The sequence below is a fragment of the Bufo bufo genome, chromosome 7 (assembly GCF_905171765.1).
Source record: "Bufo bufo chromosome 7, aBufBuf1.1, whole genome shotgun sequence".
NCBI lineage: Eukaryota > Metazoa > Chordata > Amphibia > Anura > Bufonidae > Bufo > Bufo bufo.
This window is the reverse complement of record NC_053395.1, coordinates 12,222,048-12,245,247: the sequence shown is the minus strand read 5'-3', so window position 1 is coordinate 12,245,247 and position 23,200 is coordinate 12,222,048. Positions and strand designations below refer to the sequence as shown.

The following is a 23,200-nucleotide window of genomic DNA, read 5'->3' as shown; positions in this document are numbered from 1 at the left end:
CTGAGCTTGAGGGAAAGGGGCGTCTGGGGATCAGACCCTTTTTCCGTAGGAAAACCTGAGGGACCAGATGGATCCAGTTTATTGAAGGGATAATATATACGGCCCTGCTATTGGGGTTGGTGCGGCCCCTCCCGTTCCATACATCATATGGAGGTAGGATGACATCACTAAACTGAGGACAAGCTACATCTTCCCCCCTAAAGGTCACTGCAATGTACGGAGATTTGTCTACCCATCTTCTGGTGCCCTGGGGCACTTCGGGTCAACCTCCTGCAGTGATGGACGCTCTACGGCCGTTGGGGCCCCGAGTTATGGATTGCCCTTCCCTCACCCCGTAGGGTCCCAGCGGTGGGAGAGGTGCACTATCCGCGTCCACCTTGCTATGATATTGAGGCTATAGAGAGGCGATTGTGCGGCTGTTTGTGTGCGCTTGCGCTGCGCCTGTATTGTACACACTCCTTCCTTCTCTTCCATCTGCCATGATTGGATTTTTTAGTTGTGGGTCAGGATTGCCGATGTGTCGTCTGTAAACACAGGGTCACAAGTGAGCGTGCAACGCCCCGACCCAGGAGCCAGTCTGCACTCAATACCCCGACCGGGTCTACGTGTCTGCAATACAAGGAGCAGAACTATATACCGCCTGCAATACAAGGAGCAGGATTATATACCGCCTGCAATACAAGGAGCAGGATTATATACCGCCTGTGATATACCGCCTGCAATACAAGGAGCAGGATTATATACCGCCTGTGACAGACGGCCAGAAGTCCTGCCGTATACTGCACTTTTCCCATCTTCTCTGCCTGCTGAATTATGGGGCGAATCATGAGGCGGTGGATACTGAGCTCAGCTCTAGTGGAAACGCTCTTATTTTCGGGGTGTCTTCTTGGCTGGAATTCGCTGAGCCCCATCCTGATAGATGTGGGGGTGCTGTCTCAGGACTGTCACTCAGGTCGGTATCCGCTCATCCCTCGGTCTCTCTCCCTTTGCGTTTTGTCATATAAAATGTCTCTTCTTGTGTCTCCCAGATCTGGAGCGGTCAGAAGAGCGGAGTAACGATACTGGACGTGCAGGTGAGAGCATGAGGAGTAATAAGGGTCGTGACCTGCAGAGGCCGATTATAAGGGGTTACATACACCTACATCAGAGATCCCCATAGACTATTATATACCGCCTGTAATATACTGTATATCACACATCTTCATAGAATATTATATATCTCCTGTAATATACTGTATATCACACCTTCATAGAATATTATATACCGCCTGTAATATACTGTATATCACACATCTTCATAGAATATTATATACCGCCTGTAATATACTGTTTATCACACATCTTCATAGATTATATACCGCCTGTAACATACTGTATATCACACATCTTTATAGACTATTATATACCGCCTGTAATATACTGTATATCAGACATCTTCATAGATTATATACCGCCTGTAATATACTGTATATCACACATCTTTATAGACTATTATATACCGCCTGTAATATACTGTATATCACACATCTTCATAGATTATTATATATCTCCTGTAATATACTGTATATCACACATCTTCATCGAATATTATATACCGCCTGTAATATACAGCCAACAACCCTGCAATATACTGTATATCACACATCCCCATAGACACTATATATAGCCTGCAGTATACAGCTAGTGACCCTGCAGGACTCTGTGTTACATCCGTTTTCTGACGTCTCCTCCTTCTGATTTCCCGCATCCAGAGGCGGTGTCTTCCATGGCGGAGTTAATATTGGGGTCCAGGAGCAATAAACCCCAAGATCCCTGCACATCTCAAGAGCAAAGCCTCACCTTAGGGTTCACAGTGGGGACATTCTTCATCTGGGGGGCCTTTCTGCCCCTCCAGCTGCTTTTGGGATACGTCCACATCAGGTCACTGCGCCAGATTGGAGGGTGAGAAATGTATACACCGCACATCTGTGACCCTCAGTATAACTGCAATATAGTCTACTGTCTGCCACTCATCACCACCAATCTCCCTACTCTGCACCCACAGAGCCCTGGTGTCCGTCTCCTGCCTGATGCTCGTGTACTGCCTTGTTAAGCCACAAAGTGAGTATCCATAGGAGCAGTATTATAGCAGTTATATTCTTGTACATAGGAGGCAGTATTATAGTAGTTATATTCTTGTACATAGGAGGCAGTATTATAGTAGTTATATTCTTGTACATAGGAGGCAGTATTATAGTAGTTATATTCTTGTACATAGGAGCAGTATTATAGTAGTTATATTCCTGTACATAGGAGGCAGTATTATAGTAGTTATATTCTTGTACATAGGAGGCAGTATTATAGTAGTTATATTCTTGTACATAGGGGCAGTATTATAGTAGTTATATTCTTGTACATAGGGGCAGTATTATAGTAGTTATATTCTTGTACATAGGAGGCAGTATTATAGCAGTTATATTCTTGTACATAGGAGCAGTATTATAGTAGTTATATTCTTGTACATAGGAGCAGTATTATAGTAGTTATATTCTTGTACATAGGAGGCAGTATTATAGTAGATATATTCTTGTACATAGGAGCAGTATTATAGTAGTTATATTCTTGTACATAGGAGCAGTATTATAGTAGTTATATTCTTGTACATAGGAGCAGTATTATAGTAGTTATATTCTTGTACATAGGAGCAGTATTATAGTAGTTATATTCCTGTACATAGGAGCAGTATTATAGTAGTTATATTCCTGTACATAGGAGCAGTATTATAGTAGTTATATTCCTGTACATAGGAGCAGTAGTATAGTAGTTATATTCCTGTACATAGGAGCAGTATTATAGTAGTTATATTCTTGTACATAGGAGGCAGTATTATAGTAGTTATATTCCTGTACATAGGAGGCAGTATTATAGTAGTTATATTCTTATACATAGGAGGCAGTATTATAGTAGTTATATTCCTGTACATAGGAGCAGTATTATAGTAGTTATATTCCTGTACATAGGAGCAGTATTATAGTAGTTATATTCCTGTACATAGGAGCAGTATTATAGTAGTTATATTCCTGTACATAGGAGCAGTATTATAGTAGTTATATTCCTGTACATAGGAGCAGTATTATAGTAGTTCTATTCCTGTACATAGGAGCAGTATTATAGTAGTTCTATTCCTGTACATAGGAGCAGTATTATAGTAGTTATATTCTTGTACATAGGAGCAGTATTATAGTAGTTCTATTCCTGTACATAGGAGCAGTATTATAGTAGTTATATTCCTGTACATAGGAGCAGTAGTATAGTAGTTATATTCCTGTACATAGGAGCAGTATTATAGTAGTTATATTCTTGTACATAGGAGCAGTATTATAGTAGTTATATTCTTGTACATAGGAGCAGTATTATAGTAGTTATATTCTTGTACATAGGAGTAGTATTATAGTAGTTATATTCTTGTACATAGGAGCAGTATTATAGTAGTTATATTCTTGTACATAGGAGCAGTATTATAGTAGTTATATTCTTGTACATAGGAGGCAGTATTATAGTAGTTATATTCCTGTACATAGGAGCAGTATTATAGTAGTTATATTCTTGTACATAGGAGCAGTATTATAGTAGTTATATTCTTGTACACAGGAGGCAGTATTATAGTAGTTATATTCTTGTACATAGGAGCAGTATTATAGTAGTTATATTCTTGTACATAGGAGCAGTATTATAGTAGTTATATTCTTGTACATAGGAGCAGTATTATAGTAGTTATATTCCTGTACATAGGAGCAGTATTATAGTAGTTATATTCTTGTACATAGGAGCAGTAGTATAGTAGTTATATTCCTGTACATAGGAGCAGTATTATAGTAGTTATATTCCTGTACATAGGAGCAGTATTATAGTAGTTATATTCCTGTACATAGGAGCAGTATTATAGTAGTTATATTCTTGTACATAGGAGCAGTATTATAGTAGTTATATTCTTGTACATAGGAGCAGTAGTATAGTAGTTATATTCCTGTACATAGGAGCAGTATTATAGTAGTTATATTCCTGTACATAGGAGCAGTAGTATAGTAGTTATATTCCTGTACATAGGAGCAGTAGTATAGTAGTTATATTCCTGTACATAGGAGCAGTAGTATAGTAGTATCATTTTACATGTGATACTTCTATTGTCCCTCAGCCCTGTCCCTGTTCCTGCCGTTTGCACTGATCGCGCAGGGCCTCGGAGGAAGCTGTGTCCTCTTCTCCTCTCTCATGGTAAGGATTAGGTTTTATTGCTGTGGGAGATTTACCTTCAATGACAGATATAAATCTTCTTATCAGTGACCGATTTATTGTGTTTTCATGTGAACTGTCCCTGACGTCTGATGTGTCACCTACAAACACCCCAAATATTTACACAACAGATCACACCCAAGAACCCTGACCTCAGCACACTGACAGCAGGAGGCATAAGATATTATACCAGTGTATCTAATCCGGTCACGTGTGATACAGTATTACAGAACAACTTGGAGGTAGTGGCCAAATAAATCTAAACTCATTGACAAAAAAATCCTGCACCAAGAAGGAGATGTCGGGATGAAGCTTGTGTATGTGAATGTATCTATGTACAGCCTGTAGTTTGGATACAAGATGAGATACAGTCTCTAGCCTGGATACAAGATGAGATACAGTCTCTAGCCTGGATACAAGATGAGATACAGTCTCTAGCCTGGATACAAGATGAGATACAGTCTCTAGCCCGGATACAAGATGAGATACATTCTCTAACCAAGATACAAGATGAGATACAGTCTCTAGCCCGGATACAAGATGAGATACGGTCTATAGCCTGGATACAAGATGAGATATAGTCTCTAGCCCGGATACAAGATGGGATACGGCCTCTAGCCCGGATACAAGATGGGATACGGCCTCTAGCCCGGATACAAGATGGGATACGGCCTCTAGCCCGGATACAAGATGAGATACGGTCTATAGCCTGGATACAAGATGAGATACGGTCTATAGCCTGGATACAAGATGAGACATGGCCTCTATCCTAGATACAGGATAAGATACGGCCTCTAGCCCGGATACAAGATGGGATACAGCCTCTAGCCCGGATACAAGATGAGATACGGCCTCTAGCCCGGATACAAGATGGGATACGGCCTCTAGCCCGGATACAAGATGAGATACGGTCTATAGCCCGGATACAAGATGGGATACGGCCTCTAGCCCGGATACAAGATGGGATACGGCCTCTATCCTAGATACAGGATAAGATACGGCCTCTAGACAGGATACAATATGGGATACGGCCTCTAGAGATATGGCCCCCGGCTGGCGCAGACTTCAGTTTCTGGGGCACAGGTTGCCAGAGATGCGACTAATTTAAGAGACATCTGCCTGAATATATCTGAATAAATTAGGAACCTTCCACTCCGGTGCAGAGGGATCATGGCTGCTGTATATAAACTGCTGTATTGATAAACGTCCCTCATTGTCTTCTAGTGCATTGTAGAGACATCTCTAGCAGTCAATAATCTCTTACCAAGAGGTACACTACCCTTAGGTAGCCCCTGGGAGCCTCTTTATAGGGCAGCGGGGGATGCACTGTTATGCCCTCTAGTGGCAAGATCCAGCATCTAATCAGACCAGACCTGCAGTCATTCACACACATATCGGCCTGACAGATAACCGCAGGACATTATCTGTGTCTCGTGTCTTCTTCAGCTCCCACATATCTTGGAGGACGTTGGGCCTCTCTTCCCTTCCCTGGTGATTGCAAGCTTCTCAGCCTCAGCGACAATCTTCACCATCATTAAGGTAAGACATAAAGTGCTGCCCAGAGTAAGGCTACATGCACGGATCCGCAAAACACGGATGGCCTCCATGTGCGTTCCGCAATTTGCAGAACGGCACGGACAGCCTTTAATATAACTGCCTATTCTTGTCCGCAAAGCGCGGATAAGAATAGGACATGTCATACTTTTTTTTGCGGGGCCATCTTTTGCGGCCCCGTTCAAGTGAATGGGTCCGCATCCGAGCCGCCAAAACTGCGGACCAAAAAACAACAGCCGTGTGCATGAGGCCTAAAGAGGTCACTTGATGTATAGAACTAAGAACCTGGTGGCCAGTGGTTTATATAGACCTCAGTCTGTGGTGGTCCAGGGGACTCTATAGCGCTCAGTCCCTGGTGGTCCAGTGGTATATATATCGCACCCTGTCCCTGGTGGTCCAGTGGTATATATAGCGCTCAGTTCCTGGTGGTCCAGTGGTATATATAGCGCTCAGTTCCCGGTGGTCCAGTGGTATATATATCGCACCCTGTTCCTGGTGGTCCAGTGGTATATATAGCGCCCTGTTCCTGGTGGTCCAGTGGTATATATAGCGCTCAGTCCCTGGTGGTCCAGTGGTATATATAGCGCTCTGTTCGCGGTGGTCCAGTGGTATATATAGCGCTCAGTCCCTGGTGGTCCAGTGGTATATATAGCGCTCTGTTCCCGGTGGTCCAGTGGTATATATAGCGCCCTGTTCCTGGTGGTCCAGTGGTATATATAGCGCTCTGTTCCTGGTGGTCCAGTGGTATATATAGCCCTCTGTTCCTGGTGGTCCAGTGGTATATATAGCGCTCTGTTCCTGGTGGTCCAGTGGTATATATAGCGCTCTGTTCCTGGTGGTCCAGTGGTATATATAGCCCTCTGTTCCTGGTGGTCCAGTGGTATATATAGCGCTCTGTTCCTGGTGGTCCAGTGGTATATATAGCGCTCTGTTCCTGGTGGTCCAGTGGTATATATAGTGCTCAGTCCCTGGTGGTCCAGTGGTATATATAGTGCTCAGTCCCTGGTGGTCCAGTGGTATATATAGCGCTCAGTCCCTGGTGGTCCAGTGGTATATATAGAGCTCAGTCCCTGGTGGCCAGTGGTATATATAGCGCTCACCCCCTGGTGGGCCAGTGGTATATATAGCGCTCAGCCCCTGATCCAGTTGTATATATAGCGCTCAGTCCCTGGTGGTCCAGTGGTATATATAGCGCTCAGCCCCTGATCCAGTGGTATATATAGAGCTCAGCCCCTGGTGGTCCAGTGGTATATATAGCGCTCAGTCCCTGGTGGTCCAGTGGTATATATAGCGCTCAGCCCCTGATCCAGTGGTATATATAGCGCTCAGCCCCTGATCCAGTGGTATATATAGCGCTCAGTCCCTGGTGGTCCAGTGGTATATATAGCGCTCAGCCCCTGATCCAGTGGTATATATAGTGCTCAGTCCCTGGTGGTCCAGTGGTATATATAGCGCTCAGTCCCTGGTGGTCCAGTGGTATATATAGAGCTCAGTCCCTGGTGGCCAGTGGTATATATAGCGCTCACCCCCTGGTGGGCCAGTGGTATATATAGCGCTCAGCCCCTGATCCAGTGGTATATATAGCGCTCAGTCCCTGGTGGTCCAGTGGTATATATAGCGCTCAGCCCCTGATCCAGTGTCATATATAGAGCTCAGCCCCTGATCCAGTGGTATATATAGCGCTCAGTCCCTGGTGGTCCAGTGGTATATATAGCTCTCTGTTCCTGGTGGTCCAGTGGTATATATAGCTCTCTGTTCCTGGTGGTCCAGTGGTATATATAGCGCTGTTCCTGGTGGTCCAGTGGTACATATAGCGCTCTGTTCCTGGTGGTCCAGTGGTATATATAGCGCTCTGTTTCTGGTGGTCCAGTGGTATATATAGCGCTCTGTTCCTGGTGGTCCAGTGGTATATATAGCGCTCTGTTCCTGGTGGTCCAGTGGTATATATAGCGCTCTGTTCCTGGTGGTCCAGTGGTATATATAGCGTTCTGTTCCTGGTGGTCCAGTGGTATATATAGCGTTCTGTTCCTGGTGGTCCAGTGGTATATATAGCTCAGTCCCTGGTGGTCCAGTGGTTTATATAGAGCTCAGCCCCTGGTGGTCCAGTGGTTTATATAGAGCTCAGCCCCTGGTGGTCCAGTGTCATATATAGAGCTCAGCCCCTGGTGGGCCAGTGGTATATATAGCGCTCTGTTCCTGGTGGTCCAGTGGTATATATAGCGCTCTGTTCCTGGTGGTCCAGTGGTATATATAGCGTTCTGTTCCTGGTGGGCCAGTGGTATATATAGAGCTCAGTCCCTGGTGGCCAGTGGTATATATAGCGCTCACCCCCTGGTGGGCCAGTGGTATATATAGCGCTCAGCCCCTGATCCAGTGGTATATATAGCGCTCAGTCCCTGGTGGTCCAGTGGTATATATAGAGCTCAGTCCCTGGTGGTACAGTGTCATATATAGAGCTCAGCCCCTGGTGGGCCAGTGGTATATATAGCACTCTGTTCCTGGTGGTCCAGTGGTATATATAGCGCTCTGTTCCTGGTGGTCCAGTGGTATATATAGCGTTCTGTTCCTGGTGGTCCAGTGGTATATATAGCGTTCTGTTCCTGGTGGGCCAGTGGTATATATAGCGCTCAGCCCCTGATCCAGTGGTATATATAGCGCTCAGTCCCTGGTGGTCCAGTGGTATATATAGCGCTGTTCCTGGTGGTCCAGTGGTATATATAGCTCTCTGTTCCTGGTGGTCCAGTGGTATATATAGCGCTCAGTCCCTGGTGGTCCAGTGGTTTATATAGAGCTCAGCCCCTGGTGGTCCAGTGTCATATATAGAGCTCAGTCCCTGGTGGTACAGTGTCATATATAGAGCTCAGCCCCTGGTGGGCCAGTGGTATATATAGCGCTCTGTTCCTGGTGGTCCAGTGGTATATATAGCTCTCTGTTCCTGGTGGTCCAGTGGTATATATAGCGCTCAGTCCCTGGTGGTCCAGTGGTTTATATAGAGCTCAGCCCCTGGTGGTCCAGTGTTATATATAGAGCTCAGTCCCTGGTGGTACAGTGTCATATATAGAGCTCAGCCCCTGGTGGGCCAGTGGTATATATAGCGCTCTGTTCCTGGTGGTCCAGTGGTATATATAGCGCTCTGTTCCTGGTGGTCCAGTGGTATATATAGCGTTCTGTTCCTGGTGGTCCAGTGGTATATATAGCTCTCTGTTCCTGGTGGTCCAGTGGTATATATAGCTCTCTGTTCCTGGTGGTCCAGTGGTATATATAGCGCTCAGTCCCTGGTGGTCCAGTGGTTTATATAGAGCTCAGCCCCTGGTGGTCCAGTGTCATATATAGAGCTCAGTCCCTGGTGGTACAGTGTCATATATAGAGCTCAGTCCCTGATCCAGTGGTTTATATAGAGCTCAGTCCCTGATCCAGTGGTATATATAGCGCTCTGTTCCTGGTGGTCCAGTGGTATATATAGCGCTCTGTTCCTGGTGGTCCAGTGGTATATATAGCGCTCAGCCCCTGGTGGTCCAGTGGTATATATAGCGCTCAGTCCCTGGTGGTCCAGTGGTATATATAGCGCTCAGTCCCTGGTGGTCCAGTGGTATATATAGCGCTCAGTCCCTGGTGGTCCAGTGGTATATATAGAGCTCAGTCCCTGATCCAGTGGTTTATATAGAGCTCAGTCCCTGATCCAGTGGTATATATAGCGCTCAGCCCCTGGTGGTCCAGTGGTATATATAGCGCTCAGTCCCTGGTGGTCCAGTGGTATATATAGCGCTCAGTCCCTGGTGGTCCAGTGGTATATATAGCGCTCAGTCCCTGATCCAGTGGTATATCTTTATGGTGATGTAAGATTTCAGCCTTACAGTTTTGCTCCCTCTCTTTGTTTAGGTCATTTATTTTTCGGGGATCCCCATTGTCCCCATAATTTTAGGATACGGGACCATGTCCTGTGCGATGGTCCTGAACAGTACTCTTTGCTGGTGCCTCAGCCCACCTAGAGAGAAAGAGGACACCATGTACAGGTGAGGACTCCGGGTTCTGGTGGGTCACACTATCCCACCTGTAGTGGTTTTGTCCCAAGTAACTCACTGTATCTGAAGATGTTGAGAGTTGTAGTGATTGGTGCAGATGGTCACAACAAGCTTGCTGTGTCTCCTCAGTGTCAGTCTGCGGCTGAACTGCTACGAGGCCATGAACAAGAAGAAGCCCCAGGAGGATGAGTGGTGCCAGAAGTCTCTGAAACACAAGTTCCAGAACTCTCTAAAGGACAGAGAAAGAATCCTGAGCTTCAGGAGGACGCTGAGCTTCAAGAGGCCGGACGGTAACCACCACCATCATCTACTAGTCACCTTCAGGCGGCCAGGACCAGGGTGAGGTCTCTTCTGACAGAAGAGCTTCATCTAAAAACCAAGGCACCAGTTGTATCATAGAGAGATCTGTCCCGGGGACAGCAACTATGGCCAACCAGGTTCTGAACCCAGAATGGGCCTTGGTGCAAGGAGCCAAAGAGGACCAGAAGAAGACAACACCATGAGGACTAGGCATTTGGGGGGTGGGGGTCCTGCTCCATCATGAACCACCCGCTGACCTGCTTCTGTTCCACCCAGCTCCTGCCCAGTCACCTCTGCTGGAAAGTCTCGTCAGCCCCACGTTCCTGCTCCATCTGCTGTCCGACTCCACGCTGCTCACCTGGATCTACTTCTACGTCTCTTCGGTGAACTCCCATCTTCAGAGTCAGGAGGAGGGTCGCTGGAGTCAGTCAGGTGAGCGCCCTCAACCATTTCCCTCCAGTGTCATCATTAGTCCTGGTGCTCTTCAGGGTGGTCCTCCAATTAACAGTGTCTTCTCCACCTAGATGTCTACTCCTCAGTATTTGGGGCTCTGCAGATGCTCGGCCTGTTTGCTGCGCCGGTGATCTCCATCTTACTCCATAACCACCGACTCCGAAAAAGACCCAGAAAAACGGGCCAGACCGCGGCGAGGTCCTCCCATGTTTTCTGATAATACCGTCATCTCTGCGTTATAGGGCTGCTGCCTAAACCACATGATGTGATGTTTTGCAGGAATTCTTACAAACAAGCGTGCAGCATGAAGAGACTGTCCGCCATCTACGCCCTCAGGAGTCTTCTCGTCATTGGCTTTGGCATAAGCTGTCTTATACCTTCTCTGCAACTCCAGGTAAGTGATCCTGGTAACACGAAGTTTAACTTGACTTTCAGGTTGGGTGCTGTACCACCTCAGGGCCAGCAGATGGCGCTGCCTTGCCCCCTGCAGGCTGTGACTGGTACTACACATATCACTACCTGAGGTGGAGTGAAGCTCCAGGAAAATTCCCTTCCCTGAACCTGACTTGTCGCTTTTCTCTTTGTCCCCCCCCCCCCGTCAAGGTTGTCAGCTTCATCCTCCATGTGGCCATCAGAGCGTCCATGTTCCTCGTCAGCTCCACTCTCTATCTCAGCGTGTGAGTATAACGCACAGGATCGGATGACGCGTCAGCCATGATAGAAGGAATCGGGCGTTACCATGTCCACTCTGTCCCTCAGGTTCCCCGGACAGCATTTTGGAGCTCTGCTGGGAATTAACACGTTCATCTCTTCAATCCTGTCCCTTGTCCAATATCCGATCTTCCTGCTGCTCATGGGGCCCCTGCGTGGGGACCCCTTCTGGGTGAGGGCGTGCCTGTCTTGTTTCAAGCATTCAAGTGCCATAAGGTTACAAAAAATATAAAAAATAAATGCATAGTTTTGCTGAAACCCAGTCCCCTCCAGAGCTGCATTCACAATTCTGCCGACTCCTCCTTGGAATGTATCACGTGGTCCAACAAGTTCCGACCCTTCTCCTGAGCTCCCACAATGCACTGCAGAAAAGCAGCTCTGGAGGGGACTGGAGAACAAAATGCACATGTCCGGCTCCGAGCAATATCCTACTGCCTGGATTATACTCCAGAGCTATATTCACAATTCTGCTGACGTGATATTCACCTAATAGGAAAATATATTTTACTTAAAGGGGTTGTCTCATATCATGTCTGATCGGTGGGGGGGGGGGGGGTTTCTCTTCTCTGGGACCCGCTCCTGTCTGCAGAACGGGGCCCCTGAAGTGAATAACGTGCCGCGCACATGTGGCCAGCCTCCATTCACCGCTCGGCTATTTTCAGAGCTCCCATAGCAGTGAATGGAGGGTGACAGCGCTTGCGCCGTCGCTCTACACTTCAGGGGCCCCGTTTTGCAGATAGGTGGGGGTCCCGTCTCTGGGACCCGCTCCTACCAGACATTGATGGTATATCTTAGCGTTATGCCATCAATGTCTGGAGAGCAGACAACCCCTTTAACGTCTTGTACAGCGCCTGGTGACGAGCTGGCATGTCTGGAAAGCAAGTCACTGTGCAGACACTGAACAAGCAGGGGACGCTGGGAGATTTCAGCTCCGAAGCAAATTCATTCTACGTCCATTTTCCCCTCTTCCTGCAGATTCACGGCACGTTCCTGGCTCTGTCTCTTGCTGCGGTCGCTCTGCCGATCCACCGGATGGTCACGTATAATCAGAGGCACCGCCGTCCACTCTCTCGCCCCATACACCTCCACAAGGTAACCCCTCCAACCACAACCGAGGCCTGACCCAAATGCACCACCAATCACAGACGCCATCTGGAATTTTAATTTTTTTTATTTCCATAAATGAGGTGACATGATACCTTTAAAAAAAAAAAAAAAAAAAAAAAGTTACTAAAGCCCCGCCCACTGCCCCTGTGAACATCCCTTCTGGTCCCGCGTCTCGTCACTTCTGGACCCTACGAAAAGTAAGTGGCACCTGAAGCTCCACCCACCGGCCTCTCTACTATTGGACAGCACCGGAATAGACTGATCCACGCACGCACACCCCCATTCCCTAACATGGAACAGTCCATAAGAAAAAAATAAAAATATACAAAATGACACTTGAGGATAAAAGGGCATCCCGTTAACCCCTGCCCTGCTGGACTAGAGCGCATTAACCACTCCACTGCTGCACAATAGGGGATGTAGCTGCACCGGGCGCCATATAATAAATCTCTGTCCTGTTCTTACGATGATTTCTGAAAACCGTTCAATGCACGCAAGTGGCGCTGGAGGCTGGGAATTCTCTGCCCTCAATGTCCGTTTCCAGCAAGGGGTTAACCGTGCTGTCATACCACGCTACTAACATAAAGCTGGAGGGCAGTGTAGACCAGCGGCAGCGAAGAGGTTAACACAGCCTGGTAATGCCATGGACAGCCAGCAGGGGGCAGGCAGGAAAAAAAAAAAAGAGAAATATTAAAATGAGAAAGGCCAAAGAGTCGAGACGTCAAAGGAGCGGGCGGGGAGGAATCCGCCGGGGAGGGGTCAGCAGCTCCTCCTCGCCATTCATCGCCACTCTCAGCCACGCGCCCCTCCCCCCCCAGCGCAGATCAGCCAATGAGAGGAAGATGATCCAGACTCCGCACATGAGGGATCTAGAAGAGAGCAGAGGCGCAGTTACCAGTTCTGCCTGTAGATGGAGACATTGTTCTTTCCAGCTCTTTGGTGTTCAGGGATGCCACCCTGTGGTCACTGCCGGTACTGCACTGCGTAGCAGATTTAACCCTTTTTTACCTGTTTAGTCCATGAAGGCCCCAGGCTTTATTCATCTTTGGCAGTCATCCCTCTGACTGTTCCTTTCTGCCTCATCTGGTGAGAGGGAGGACGATGCGTCAGTCCCAGAAATCGCACATGTTCTAACCCCCCCCCCCCCCAATAAACCACAGGAAAGCCTCGCGCCTCACCTCGTCAAGTTCTCTCTGTGTCTCGTCTTCCATGCGGCGGATGTCGTCCATGCTCAGGTCCACCCACCGGTCTAGCGAGCAGAAGAGCTGACGGTGAAAGTTTGTGAAGAGGCGTTTTTCTTGCTGGGACATAAAAAGGAAAAAAAATAAAAATAAAAAAAAAGCTTTATACTCCTGTCACATCCAAAGCTGCAGCCATGCGGTCCCCAGCTTGTGCCTCCTGCTGGCTCATGGTGGGAGGTGTAGGGAATGCTATAGCGGTGGGCGCGTGATAACGTCATCCTTATGGAGGGGCTCTTACCTTGTGGATAAATTTCTCCATTCTGCCCTGAAGACCCCACCACCGGAACTTGACCGTCACCAGCTTGTAGGCACACATGTGAGGGCACGAGGGGTTGTTCTGCACTTCTTTCTACAAACAAACATGAAGTCGGTCAGCTTTCTACAAACCCTCAGCGGCGAGTGTCAGTCTTAACCGCAGTTCTGGCATTCTATTAATGAATCAGGATGAGCACTGCTGTAGGCCAAGTTGTAGGAAGATGAATTCATGGGGTAAGGACTAGTAGAAGGGTCCCCATGATCGGGACAGGAGGGGTAGTGGTCACAGCAGATTGTAGGACATGCACTGCCCCTTTAAGGATCATACCATCCAGTCCTTATTTAAGGGGCCTCTCCCCGTCTTCTCCGACCTGAAAGCTGCAGGATCTTCTTCAGGTTTGTAGTCCTGTGGAGAATCAAGCAGAGCCGGGTAAACGCGCAGTCCCATGTCAGGCGTACACACTGGCGCTCGCCATCGTACTCACGTCTTCGGAAATCTCGGAGCGGTCTGCAATGTCGATGGGCACGACCTCCACCTCCTTCCAGGTCTCCGCATCCAGTCCATGGACCTGCGGGACGGAAGCGTGTGAATTACGGACATGGGGCACCAGCGCGTTTTACACCGGCACACATAGCGCGGTGCGGTCAGACTCACATTTTCCAGAGTTCCGAAGTCCGGTTTATGCCAGGTCTCGATCTTGATGAAGAAGTCGTCTTTCATGTATTCGTTCTGGAAGGAAATCCATGACACATTACAAGACGCCGGAGATTCTCCATAGACCTCAATGGAACAGCGCCACCTGCAGGCCCGGCCACGTCAGCACGCAAGAGCGAAACTGCTGCTTAAAGGGGAAGTGGGCCAGGAAACGACATCACTGGACGGTCTGAACGTAAGCGCTGCAGGTGCCAACGGCCGAAAATCATCACATCTGAGAAGCGGAGCCTGATAGGAGGCGCCACTCACTGCCAGTCATCAATGTGTAGTGAAGAGTTCCTCATCATGATCAAGATCTCCGCTTCCTGAACAGAATTTCCTGGTTTCCATACAAAAGTTGCCGATTCTGACCTGCTACTTCTCACAGCTGAGGGTTTGTTACAGTTGTATCCAGTCGAGGCAATCTTCTGTGAGCTTCTCAGCCTGCACTGATACATTGTAACAAACTAATCAGGACAGGCGAGAGCCGCGCGCTACCTGGCTCACAGAGGATTGCCTAGACTGGAACACTGGAACAACCCCTCAGCTGTGAGACGTAGCAGGTCTGCATGGCGTTTTCAGATTCTCCATCAATGATCCCATTCACTGACAGCAAGCAGAAAGTTTTTGAAAGTTTTTTCAAAACAAAAAAATGATTAAATCGATACAAATTCCAATAATTTGGAATTAAAATTCAAGACAATGCAACCGGTCATTTCTGTCACATGGGGGGGCGCACAGAGGTCACGGCCGCGGCCTTACCGACCCATGAGGTCTCCGGGACAGAACTGCGCCATCGCCCAGGCCTTGTTACCTCCCAGGCTGCAGTGACTACTTCCTCATCACTGTACTACAATCCCCAACATAAAGGGAGGGCTCCGCACTGTCTGACGTCAGAACAATGCAATGTTTCCAGCCACGGCAGCGCGCGCCGGGATGTGCCGACTGACCCGGATTTTCTTGCAGTTGCACCAGAACATCTCACACTCAATCCCAATGGAGCTGCATACAGAGATGACTGGAGGGGGAGGGGCGACTGACTGCCAGGAAGAGCTGAGAGAGGGCAAAGGGGGAGGGGTGACTGACTGCCAGGAAGAGCTGAGAGAGGGCAAAGGGGGAGGGTGAAGGGTGACTGACTGCCAGGAAGAGCTGAGAGAGGGCAAAGGGGGGAGGGGTGACTGACTGCCAGGAAGAGCCGAGAGAGGGCAAAGGGGGGGAGGGGTGACTTACTGCCAGGAAGAGCCGAGAGAGAGCAAAGGGGGGGAGGGGTGACTGACTGCCAGGAAGAGCCGAGAGAGGGCAAAGGGGGGGAGGGGTGACTGACTGCCAGGAAGAGCCGAGAGAGGGCAAAGGGGGGGAGGGGTGACTGACTGCCAGGAAGAGCTGAGAGAGGGCAAAGGGGGGAGGGGAAGGGCGACTGACTGCCAGGAAGAGCTGAGAGAGGGCAAAGGGGGAGGGGGAAGGGCGACTGACTGCCAGGAAGAGCTGAGAGAGGGCAAAGGGGGAGGGGGAAGGGTGACTGACTGCCAGGAAGAGCTGAGAAAGGGGGGAGGGGGAAGGGCGACTGACTGCCAGGAAGAGAGGGCAAAGGGGGAGGGGGTCTGTGAATCAATGACAGGAAGAGCTAAGAGAGGGCAGCACTAGAGGGCACTTAAAGCAACCCACTGACATCTGCTGACAACTCAGGAGGGACAGACCGTGTGCAAACATACACAGGACCACCCAAGAGGAAGAGAGGGAGCACGCAGGACAGGACTAAGAGAGGGAGCACGCAGGACAGGACAAAGAGAGGGAGCACGCAGGACAGGACAAAGAGAGGGAGCACGCAGGACAGGACAAAGAGAGGGAGCACGCAGGACAGGACTAAGAGAGGGAGCACGCAGGACAGGACAAAGAGAGGGAGCACGCAGGACAGGACAAAGAGAGGGAGCACGCAGGACAGGACAAAGAGAGGGAGCACGCAGGACAGCACAGGACTAAGAGAGGGAGCACGCAGGACAGCACAGGACTAAGAGAGGGAGCACGCAGGACAGCACAGGACTAAGAGAGGGAGCACTAAGAGAGGGAGCACGCAGGACAGGACTAAGAGAGGGAGCACGCAGGACAGGACTAAGAGAGGGAGCACGCAGGACAGGACTAAGAGAGGGAGCACGCAGGACAGGACTAAGAGAGGGAGCACGCAGGACAGGACTAAGAGAGGGAGCACGCAGGACAGGACTAAGAGAGGGAGCACGCAGGACAGGACTAAGAGAGGGAGCACGCAGGACAGGACTAAGAGAGGGAGCACGCAGGACAGGACAAAGAGAGGGAGCACGCAGGACAGGACAAAGAGAGGGAGCACGCAGGACAGGACTAAGAGAGGGAGCACGCAGGACAGGACTAAGAGAGGGAGCACGCAGGACAGGACTAAGAGAGGGAGCACGCAGGACAGGACTAAGAGAGGGAGCACGCAGGACAGGACTAAGAGAGGGAGCACGCAGGACAGGACTAAGAGAGGGAGCACGCAGGACAGGACTAAGAGAGGGAGCACGCAGGACAGGACTAAGAGAGGGAGCACGCAGGACAGGACAAAGAGAGGGAGCACGCAGGACAGGACAAAGAGAGGGAGCACGCAGGACAGCACAGGACTAAGAGAGGGAGCACGCAGGACAGGACTAAGAGAGGGAGCACGCAGGACAGGACTAAGAGAGGGAGCACGCAGGACAGGACTAAGAGAGGGAGCACGCAGGACAAAACAGGACTAAGAGAGGGAGCACGCAGGACAGGACTAAGAGAGGGAGCACGCAGGACAGGACAGGACTAAGAGAGGGAGCACGCAGGACAGGACAGGACTAAGAGAGGGAGCACGCAGGACAGGACAGGACTAAAAGAGGGAGCACGCAGGACAGGACAGGACTAAGAGAGGGAGCACGCAGGACAGGACTAAGAGAGGGAGCACGCAGGACAGGACAAAGAGAGGGAGCACGCAGGACAGCACAGGACTAAGAGAGGGAGCACGCAGGACAGCACAGGACTAAGAGAGGGAGCACGCAGGACAGCACAGGACTAAGAGAGGGAGCACTAAGAGAGGGAGCACGCAGGACAGGACTAAGAGAGGGAGCACGCAGGACTGGACTAAGAGAGGGAGCACGCAGGACAGGACTGGACTAAGAGAGGGAGCACGCAGGACAGGACTGGACTAAGAGAGGGAGCACGCAGGACAGGACTGGACTAAGAGAGGGAGCACGCAGGACAGGACTGGACTAAGAGGGAGCACGCAGGACAGGACTGGACTAAGAGAGGGAGCACGCAGGACAGGACTGGACTAAGAGAGGGAGCACGCAGGACAGGACTGGACTAAGAGAGGGAGCACGCAGGACAGGACTGGACTAAGAGAGGGAGCACGCAGGACTGGACTGGACTAAGAGAGGGAGCACGCAGGACTGGACTAAGAGAGGGAGCACGCAGGACAGGACTAAGAGAGGGAGCACGCAGGACAGGACTAAGAGAGGGAGCACGCAGGACAGGACTAAGAGAGGGAGCACGCAGGACAGGACTAAGAGAGGGAGCACGCAGGACAGGACTAAGAGAGGGAGCACGCAGGACAGGACTAAGAGAGGGAGCACGCAGGACAGGACTAAGAGAGGGAGCACGCAGGACAGGACTAAGAGAGGGAGCACGCAGGACAGGACTAAGAGAGGGAGCACGCAGGACAGGACTAAGAGAGGGAGCACGCAGGACAGGACTAAGAGAGGGAGCACGCAGGACAGGACTAAGAGAGGGAGCACGCAGGACAGGACTAAGAGAGGGAGCACGCAGGACAGGACTAAGAGAGGGAGCACGCAGGACAGGACTAAGAGAGGGAGCACGCAGGACAGGACTAAGAGAGGGAGCACGCAGGACAGGACTAAGAGAGGGAGCACGCAGGACAGGACTAAGAGAGGGAGCACGCAGGACAGGACTAAGAGAGGGAGCACGCAGGACAGGACTAAGAGAGGGAGCACGCAGGACAGGACTAAGAGAGGGAGCACGCAGGACAGGACTAAGAGAGGGAGCACGCAGGACAGGACTAAGAGAGGGAGCACGCAGGACAGGACTAAGAGAGGGAGCACGCAGGACAGGACTAAGAGAGGGAGCACGCAGGACAGGACTGGACTAAGAGAGGGAGCACGCAGGACAGGACTGGACTAAGAGAGGGAGCACGCAGGACAGGACTAAGAGAGGGAGCACGCAGGACAGGACTGGACTAAGAGAGGGAGCACGCAGGACAGGACTGGACTAAGAGAGGGAGCACGCAGGACAGGACTGGACTAAGAGAGGGAGCACGTAGGACAGGACTGGACTAAGAGAGGGAGCACGCAGGACAGGACTGGACTAAGAGAGGGAGCACGCAGGACAGGACTGGACTAAGAGAGGGAGCACGCAGGACAGGACTGGACTAAGAGAGGGAGCACGCAGGACAGGACTGGACTAAGAGAGGGAGCACGCAGGACAGGACTAAGAGAGGGAGCACGCAGGACAGGACTAAGAGAGGGAGCACGCAGGACAGGACTAAGAGAGGGAGCACGCAGGGCAGGACTAAGAGAGGGAGCACGCAGGGCAGGACTAAGAGAGGGAGCACGCAGGGCAGGACAGGACTAAGAGGGAGCACGTAGGACAGGACAGGACTAAGAGAGGGAGCACGCAGGACAGGACAGGACTAAGAGAGGGAGCACGCAGGACAGGACTGGACTAAGAGAGGGAGCACGCAGGACAGGACTGGACTAAGAGGGAGCACGCAGGACAGAACTAAGAGAGGGAGCACACAGGACAGGACTAAGAGAGGGAGCACGCAGGACAGGACTAAGAGAGGGAGCATGCAGGACAGGACTAAGAGAGGGAGCATGCAGGACAGGACTAAGAGTGCGCGCACACACAGGGAGGAGCACTGGACTAAGAGAGCGCGCACACACACAAGGGAGGGGGGGGGGGCGCTGACAGACTGATACCATGTATATACTCACAGTGACAACTGATGTCCGGGGAGCAGCGTGAGAGAGGAGAGAAGAGACAGCGCGTTATTACATCATCACATTATAACACTATTATCAGCCTCCTCCGGAGCACGGTGCGGACACTCACTGGTGCGGCAGTACGGATACGCGTTCCATGCTTTCTCGTGAAACACCAGCGATCCCTCAGGGGCCAACATCTTCACGAAACTGGGGACCTTACTGCAAGACAAGAGCAACACAAGCGTCACCCGGAGCATGATACTTAAAGGGCCGGTGTCCTGCCGTCTACAGATAAAGCGGGGCCCCTGGGCTTCCACCAGGCTGAACATCTGTACACAAGGGCCCGGACAAGAGGGGAACGGAGCCCGACTCACAGCCAGAGGTCGAAACCCTGCACAGGCCTCATAGCTCTCACAACTGAGGGTCTGTTACACTTGTATCCAGGCTGATTCTCCTGCCCTGTTTGTTGCAGTGTGAGACTTGGGCCGCCTCACTGTAACAAACCCTCAGCTGTGAGCAGCGTTCGGCCAGGACGGGTTTTCAGCCTCAGAAGACGGCAGAGAATGATGGGGGTGGTGGTCCCTCACCTCTGGAGGTGGTAGATCTTGTGGGTGTACTGCCCCTTCTCTCCGTCCCGCTCGTAGGGCTCGTTCTTCAGGACCTCGATGCCTTCTCCGCCGCCCGTGTTGTCCTTACTGGCCTCCGCCACCGAGAAGAGCTGCCCGACCTGGTACTGGAGGGAGAGGCCGCACAGGTTACCGGAACGCAGGGGGCGGGGCTATGTCAGCACCTGGGAAAGCTGGGTGACATCAATACGGCCAGGGTCCTGGACAGCAGTCACCCAGCTTTTCCAAGAGCAGATAGGACAGTGGAAGCGGACAATGCGGTACTCACCTCCTCCACCGAGATGGGCAGGCAGACGCGGCTGCAAGAGAGACAACAGGAGGTCAGAGCAATCCGGGGGTCACATGACACGCTGCGCAGCCCCACCCCCGCATAAGATAATGGACCAATCCGAGGGAACCCCGCCGCTCTATCCGGGGGGTGACCGCCGCCCTCAGACATGGAACCCAGGACCTGCGGTCACCGAAGGACTACAAGCACCAGCATGTCCAGACACCTGTGGCTCTATAACAGCTGGAAGACCCAGAAAGAGAAAGTAAAGACCCACAGGGGCCCCTGGGGCCCCACCCTGGCAGCTCATGGCACAGCCCCCCTCACACCAGCCCCCAGACCTCTCCAGACAGCAGCCCCACCCCCACACTGCTGCCCCCTTCACAGACACCCCCAACCCCGCTGCAGGGGACCCCAACCGTCCATTAAAGGGGCCCCCCGCCTCATAAGGCCGGTCCCGCGGGCGCCGGTAACTCACAATTCCTTAATCAGGACCATCCTCTCGTCCCTCCGCTTCACCAGCCCCTGCAACACAGGCCGGAAACCGGAAGCCAGGCCGCCCAGGCTGGAGGGAGGGACGCATGCTTCTGCTCTGAGGGAGCCGGCGGACGCGTGACGTCATTCCCCGGCGACGCACAATTTGAAAGCGGTGTATGCGGCCGCTGCTGCGCGGGTTGCTAGGTGGCTAATCGGTTGCTAAGGGAGGAGCGTGCTAGCGAGCGGCAGCTGAGAGGGTTGGGCCAATGGGAGGAGACGGGGCGTGTGCGAAGAAACAGGAAAGATCGTGCAGTGACGTCACTCCTGTAACATATGACGTATCAGGAGAGAAGAACAGCGCTATCAGGAAGGAGAGGGGATTCTGGGTATCCACGTTTTATGGTAGAGCCAGTATTAGATCTGGTGCAATAAAACTAGGTGGATACGACATCAGGAGAGCAGCGACCGTCATCTCTTCTCTTATATACACTGCCTGTCCGAAAATAAATGGTCGCGCACTGTAATACAGTCCTGATCAGAAGTCTAAGACCACTTGAAAAATGGCAAAAAATCCTATTTATCATGGCTGGATGTTAACAAGGTTCCAAGTGGAGCTTCACCATGCAACAAGAAGAAATGGGAGGGAGACAAGACATTTTTTGAGCGTTAAATTTAATGAAAACAACGATTAAACTGAAACAGGTGTTTTTCAGCTGATCCAAAGTTTAGGACCACATGCCTTTAAAAGGCCAAATCTGTGCACAGATGTGGAGCCATTGTCATTTTCTGTCAGGTAGTCACACGTTGTGATGGCAAAGGCAAAAAAACTCTCCCTTTTTGAACGCGGTCGGGTTGTTGAACTGCATAAGCAGGGTCTCTCACAGCCGCCATCGCTGCTGAGGTGGGACGCAGGAAGACAGTCATTTGGAATTTCTTAAATGATCCTGAGGGTTATGGAACAAAAAAGTCAAGTGGAAGACCCCAAAAAAATATCCTCAGCACTGAGCCGGAGGATCCAATTGGCTGTCCGTCAAGACACTGGACGATCCTCGACCCAAATCAAGGCCCTTACAGGTGCTGACTGCAGCCCCATAACCATCAGACGGCATCTGAGACTGAAGGGCTTCAAAAACAAAAAACATCTTCAAAGACCTCGTCTCCTTGAACGCCACAGAACTGCTCGTTGGGACTTTGCAAGAGAGCACCAAACATGGGACATTCAAAGGTGGAAGAAAGTTTTATTCTCTGATGAGAAACAATGTAACCTTGATGGTCCTGATGGTTTCCAACGTTACTGGTATGACAAGCAGATCCCACCTGAGATGTTTTCTACGCGCCACAGTGGAGGGGACGCCATAATGGTCTGGGGGGCTTTTTCCTTCAGTGGAACAATGGAGCTTCAGGAAGTGCAGGGGCGTCACACGGCCGCCGGCTATGTCCAGATGTTGCAGAGAGCATTCCTCATGACTGAGGGCCCTCGTCTGTGTGGTAACAGGACAACGCTACAGTACACAATGCCCGCAGGACAAGGGACTTCTTCCAGGAGAATAACATCACTCTTTTGGCCCATCCTGCGGGTTCCCCTGATCTAAATCCAATTGAGAACCTTTGGGGATGGATGGCAAGGGAAGTTTACGAAAATGGACAACAGTTCCAGACAGTAGATGGCCTTCGTGCGGCCGTCTTCACCACTTGGAGAAATGTTCCCACTCACCTCATGGAAACGCTTGCATCAAGCATGCCGGAACAATAACGGCGGAGCTACTCATTACTGAGGTCATGTTTGGAGGTTGGATTTCTGTTTTGGGGGGGTTAGTTTTTTTTGTAGGTGTGGTCCGAAACTTTTGATCAGCTGAAAAACAGATCCATTGCTGGGATAACCTGGTCATCAGTATCTTCAGGTAGTCGCTGACCTCATTCTTGGAGCACATACTGTTGCTGAACCTAGACCTGACCAACTGCAGCAACCCCAGATCATAGCACTGCCCCCACAGGCTGGTACAGTAGGCACTGGGCATGATGGGGGCATCACTTCATCTGCCTCTCTTCTTACCCTGATGTGCCCATTGCTCCAGAGTCTAATCTTTTTGCTCCCTAGCAAATCGAAGCCTTTCTTTCTGGTTTCCTCACTGATTAGTGGTTTTCTTACGGCTACACAGCTGTTCAGTCCCAATCCCTTGAGTTCCCTTCGCATTGTGCGTGTGGAAATGCTCTTACTTTCACTATTAAACATAGCGCTGAGTTCTACTG

The 23,200-nt window shown here is 50.7% G+C and overlaps 2 protein-coding genes across 2 annotated transcripts; one reads left to right on the top strand and one right to left on the bottom strand.

Moving 5' to 3' along the window:
• Positions 1-589: 589 nt before the first annotated feature.
• Positions 590-12,752, top strand: LOC121007556 (large neutral amino acids transporter small subunit 4-like). The gene is made up of 14 exons (XM_040439580.1): positions 590-952; positions 1,029-1,073; positions 1,752-1,941; positions 2,045-2,100; positions 4,175-4,251; positions 5,716-5,808; positions 9,703-9,836; positions 9,975-10,135; positions 10,422-10,577; positions 10,670-10,796; positions 10,878-10,992; positions 11,202-11,275; positions 11,358-11,481; positions 12,285-12,752. The coding sequence occupies exons 1-14, from the start codon at positions 814-816 to the stop codon at positions 12,429-12,431; spliced, it is 1,638 nt and encodes a 545-aa protein (XP_040295514.1). The 5' UTR covers positions 590-813; the 3' UTR covers positions 12,432-12,752.
• On the bottom strand, positions 12,463-21,080 carry LOC121007577 (phosphatidylinositol transfer protein beta isoform-like). Its single transcript, XM_040439612.1, has 12 exons — positions 20,952-21,080; positions 20,474-20,504; positions 20,167-20,312; positions 19,707-19,798; positions 19,589-19,596; positions 14,568-14,642; positions 14,398-14,481; positions 14,241-14,318; positions 13,896-14,006; positions 13,595-13,717; positions 13,425-13,499; positions 12,463-13,285 (listed from the first exon to the last, which is right to left on the bottom strand). Exons 1-11 carry the CDS (start codon positions 20,969-20,971, stop codon positions 13,452-13,454), a joined length of 816 nt encoding a protein of 271 aa, XP_040295546.1. The 5' UTR covers positions 20,972-21,080; the 3' UTR covers positions 12,463-13,285; positions 13,425-13,451.
• Between the last annotated feature and the right edge of the window lie 2,120 nt (positions 21,081-23,200).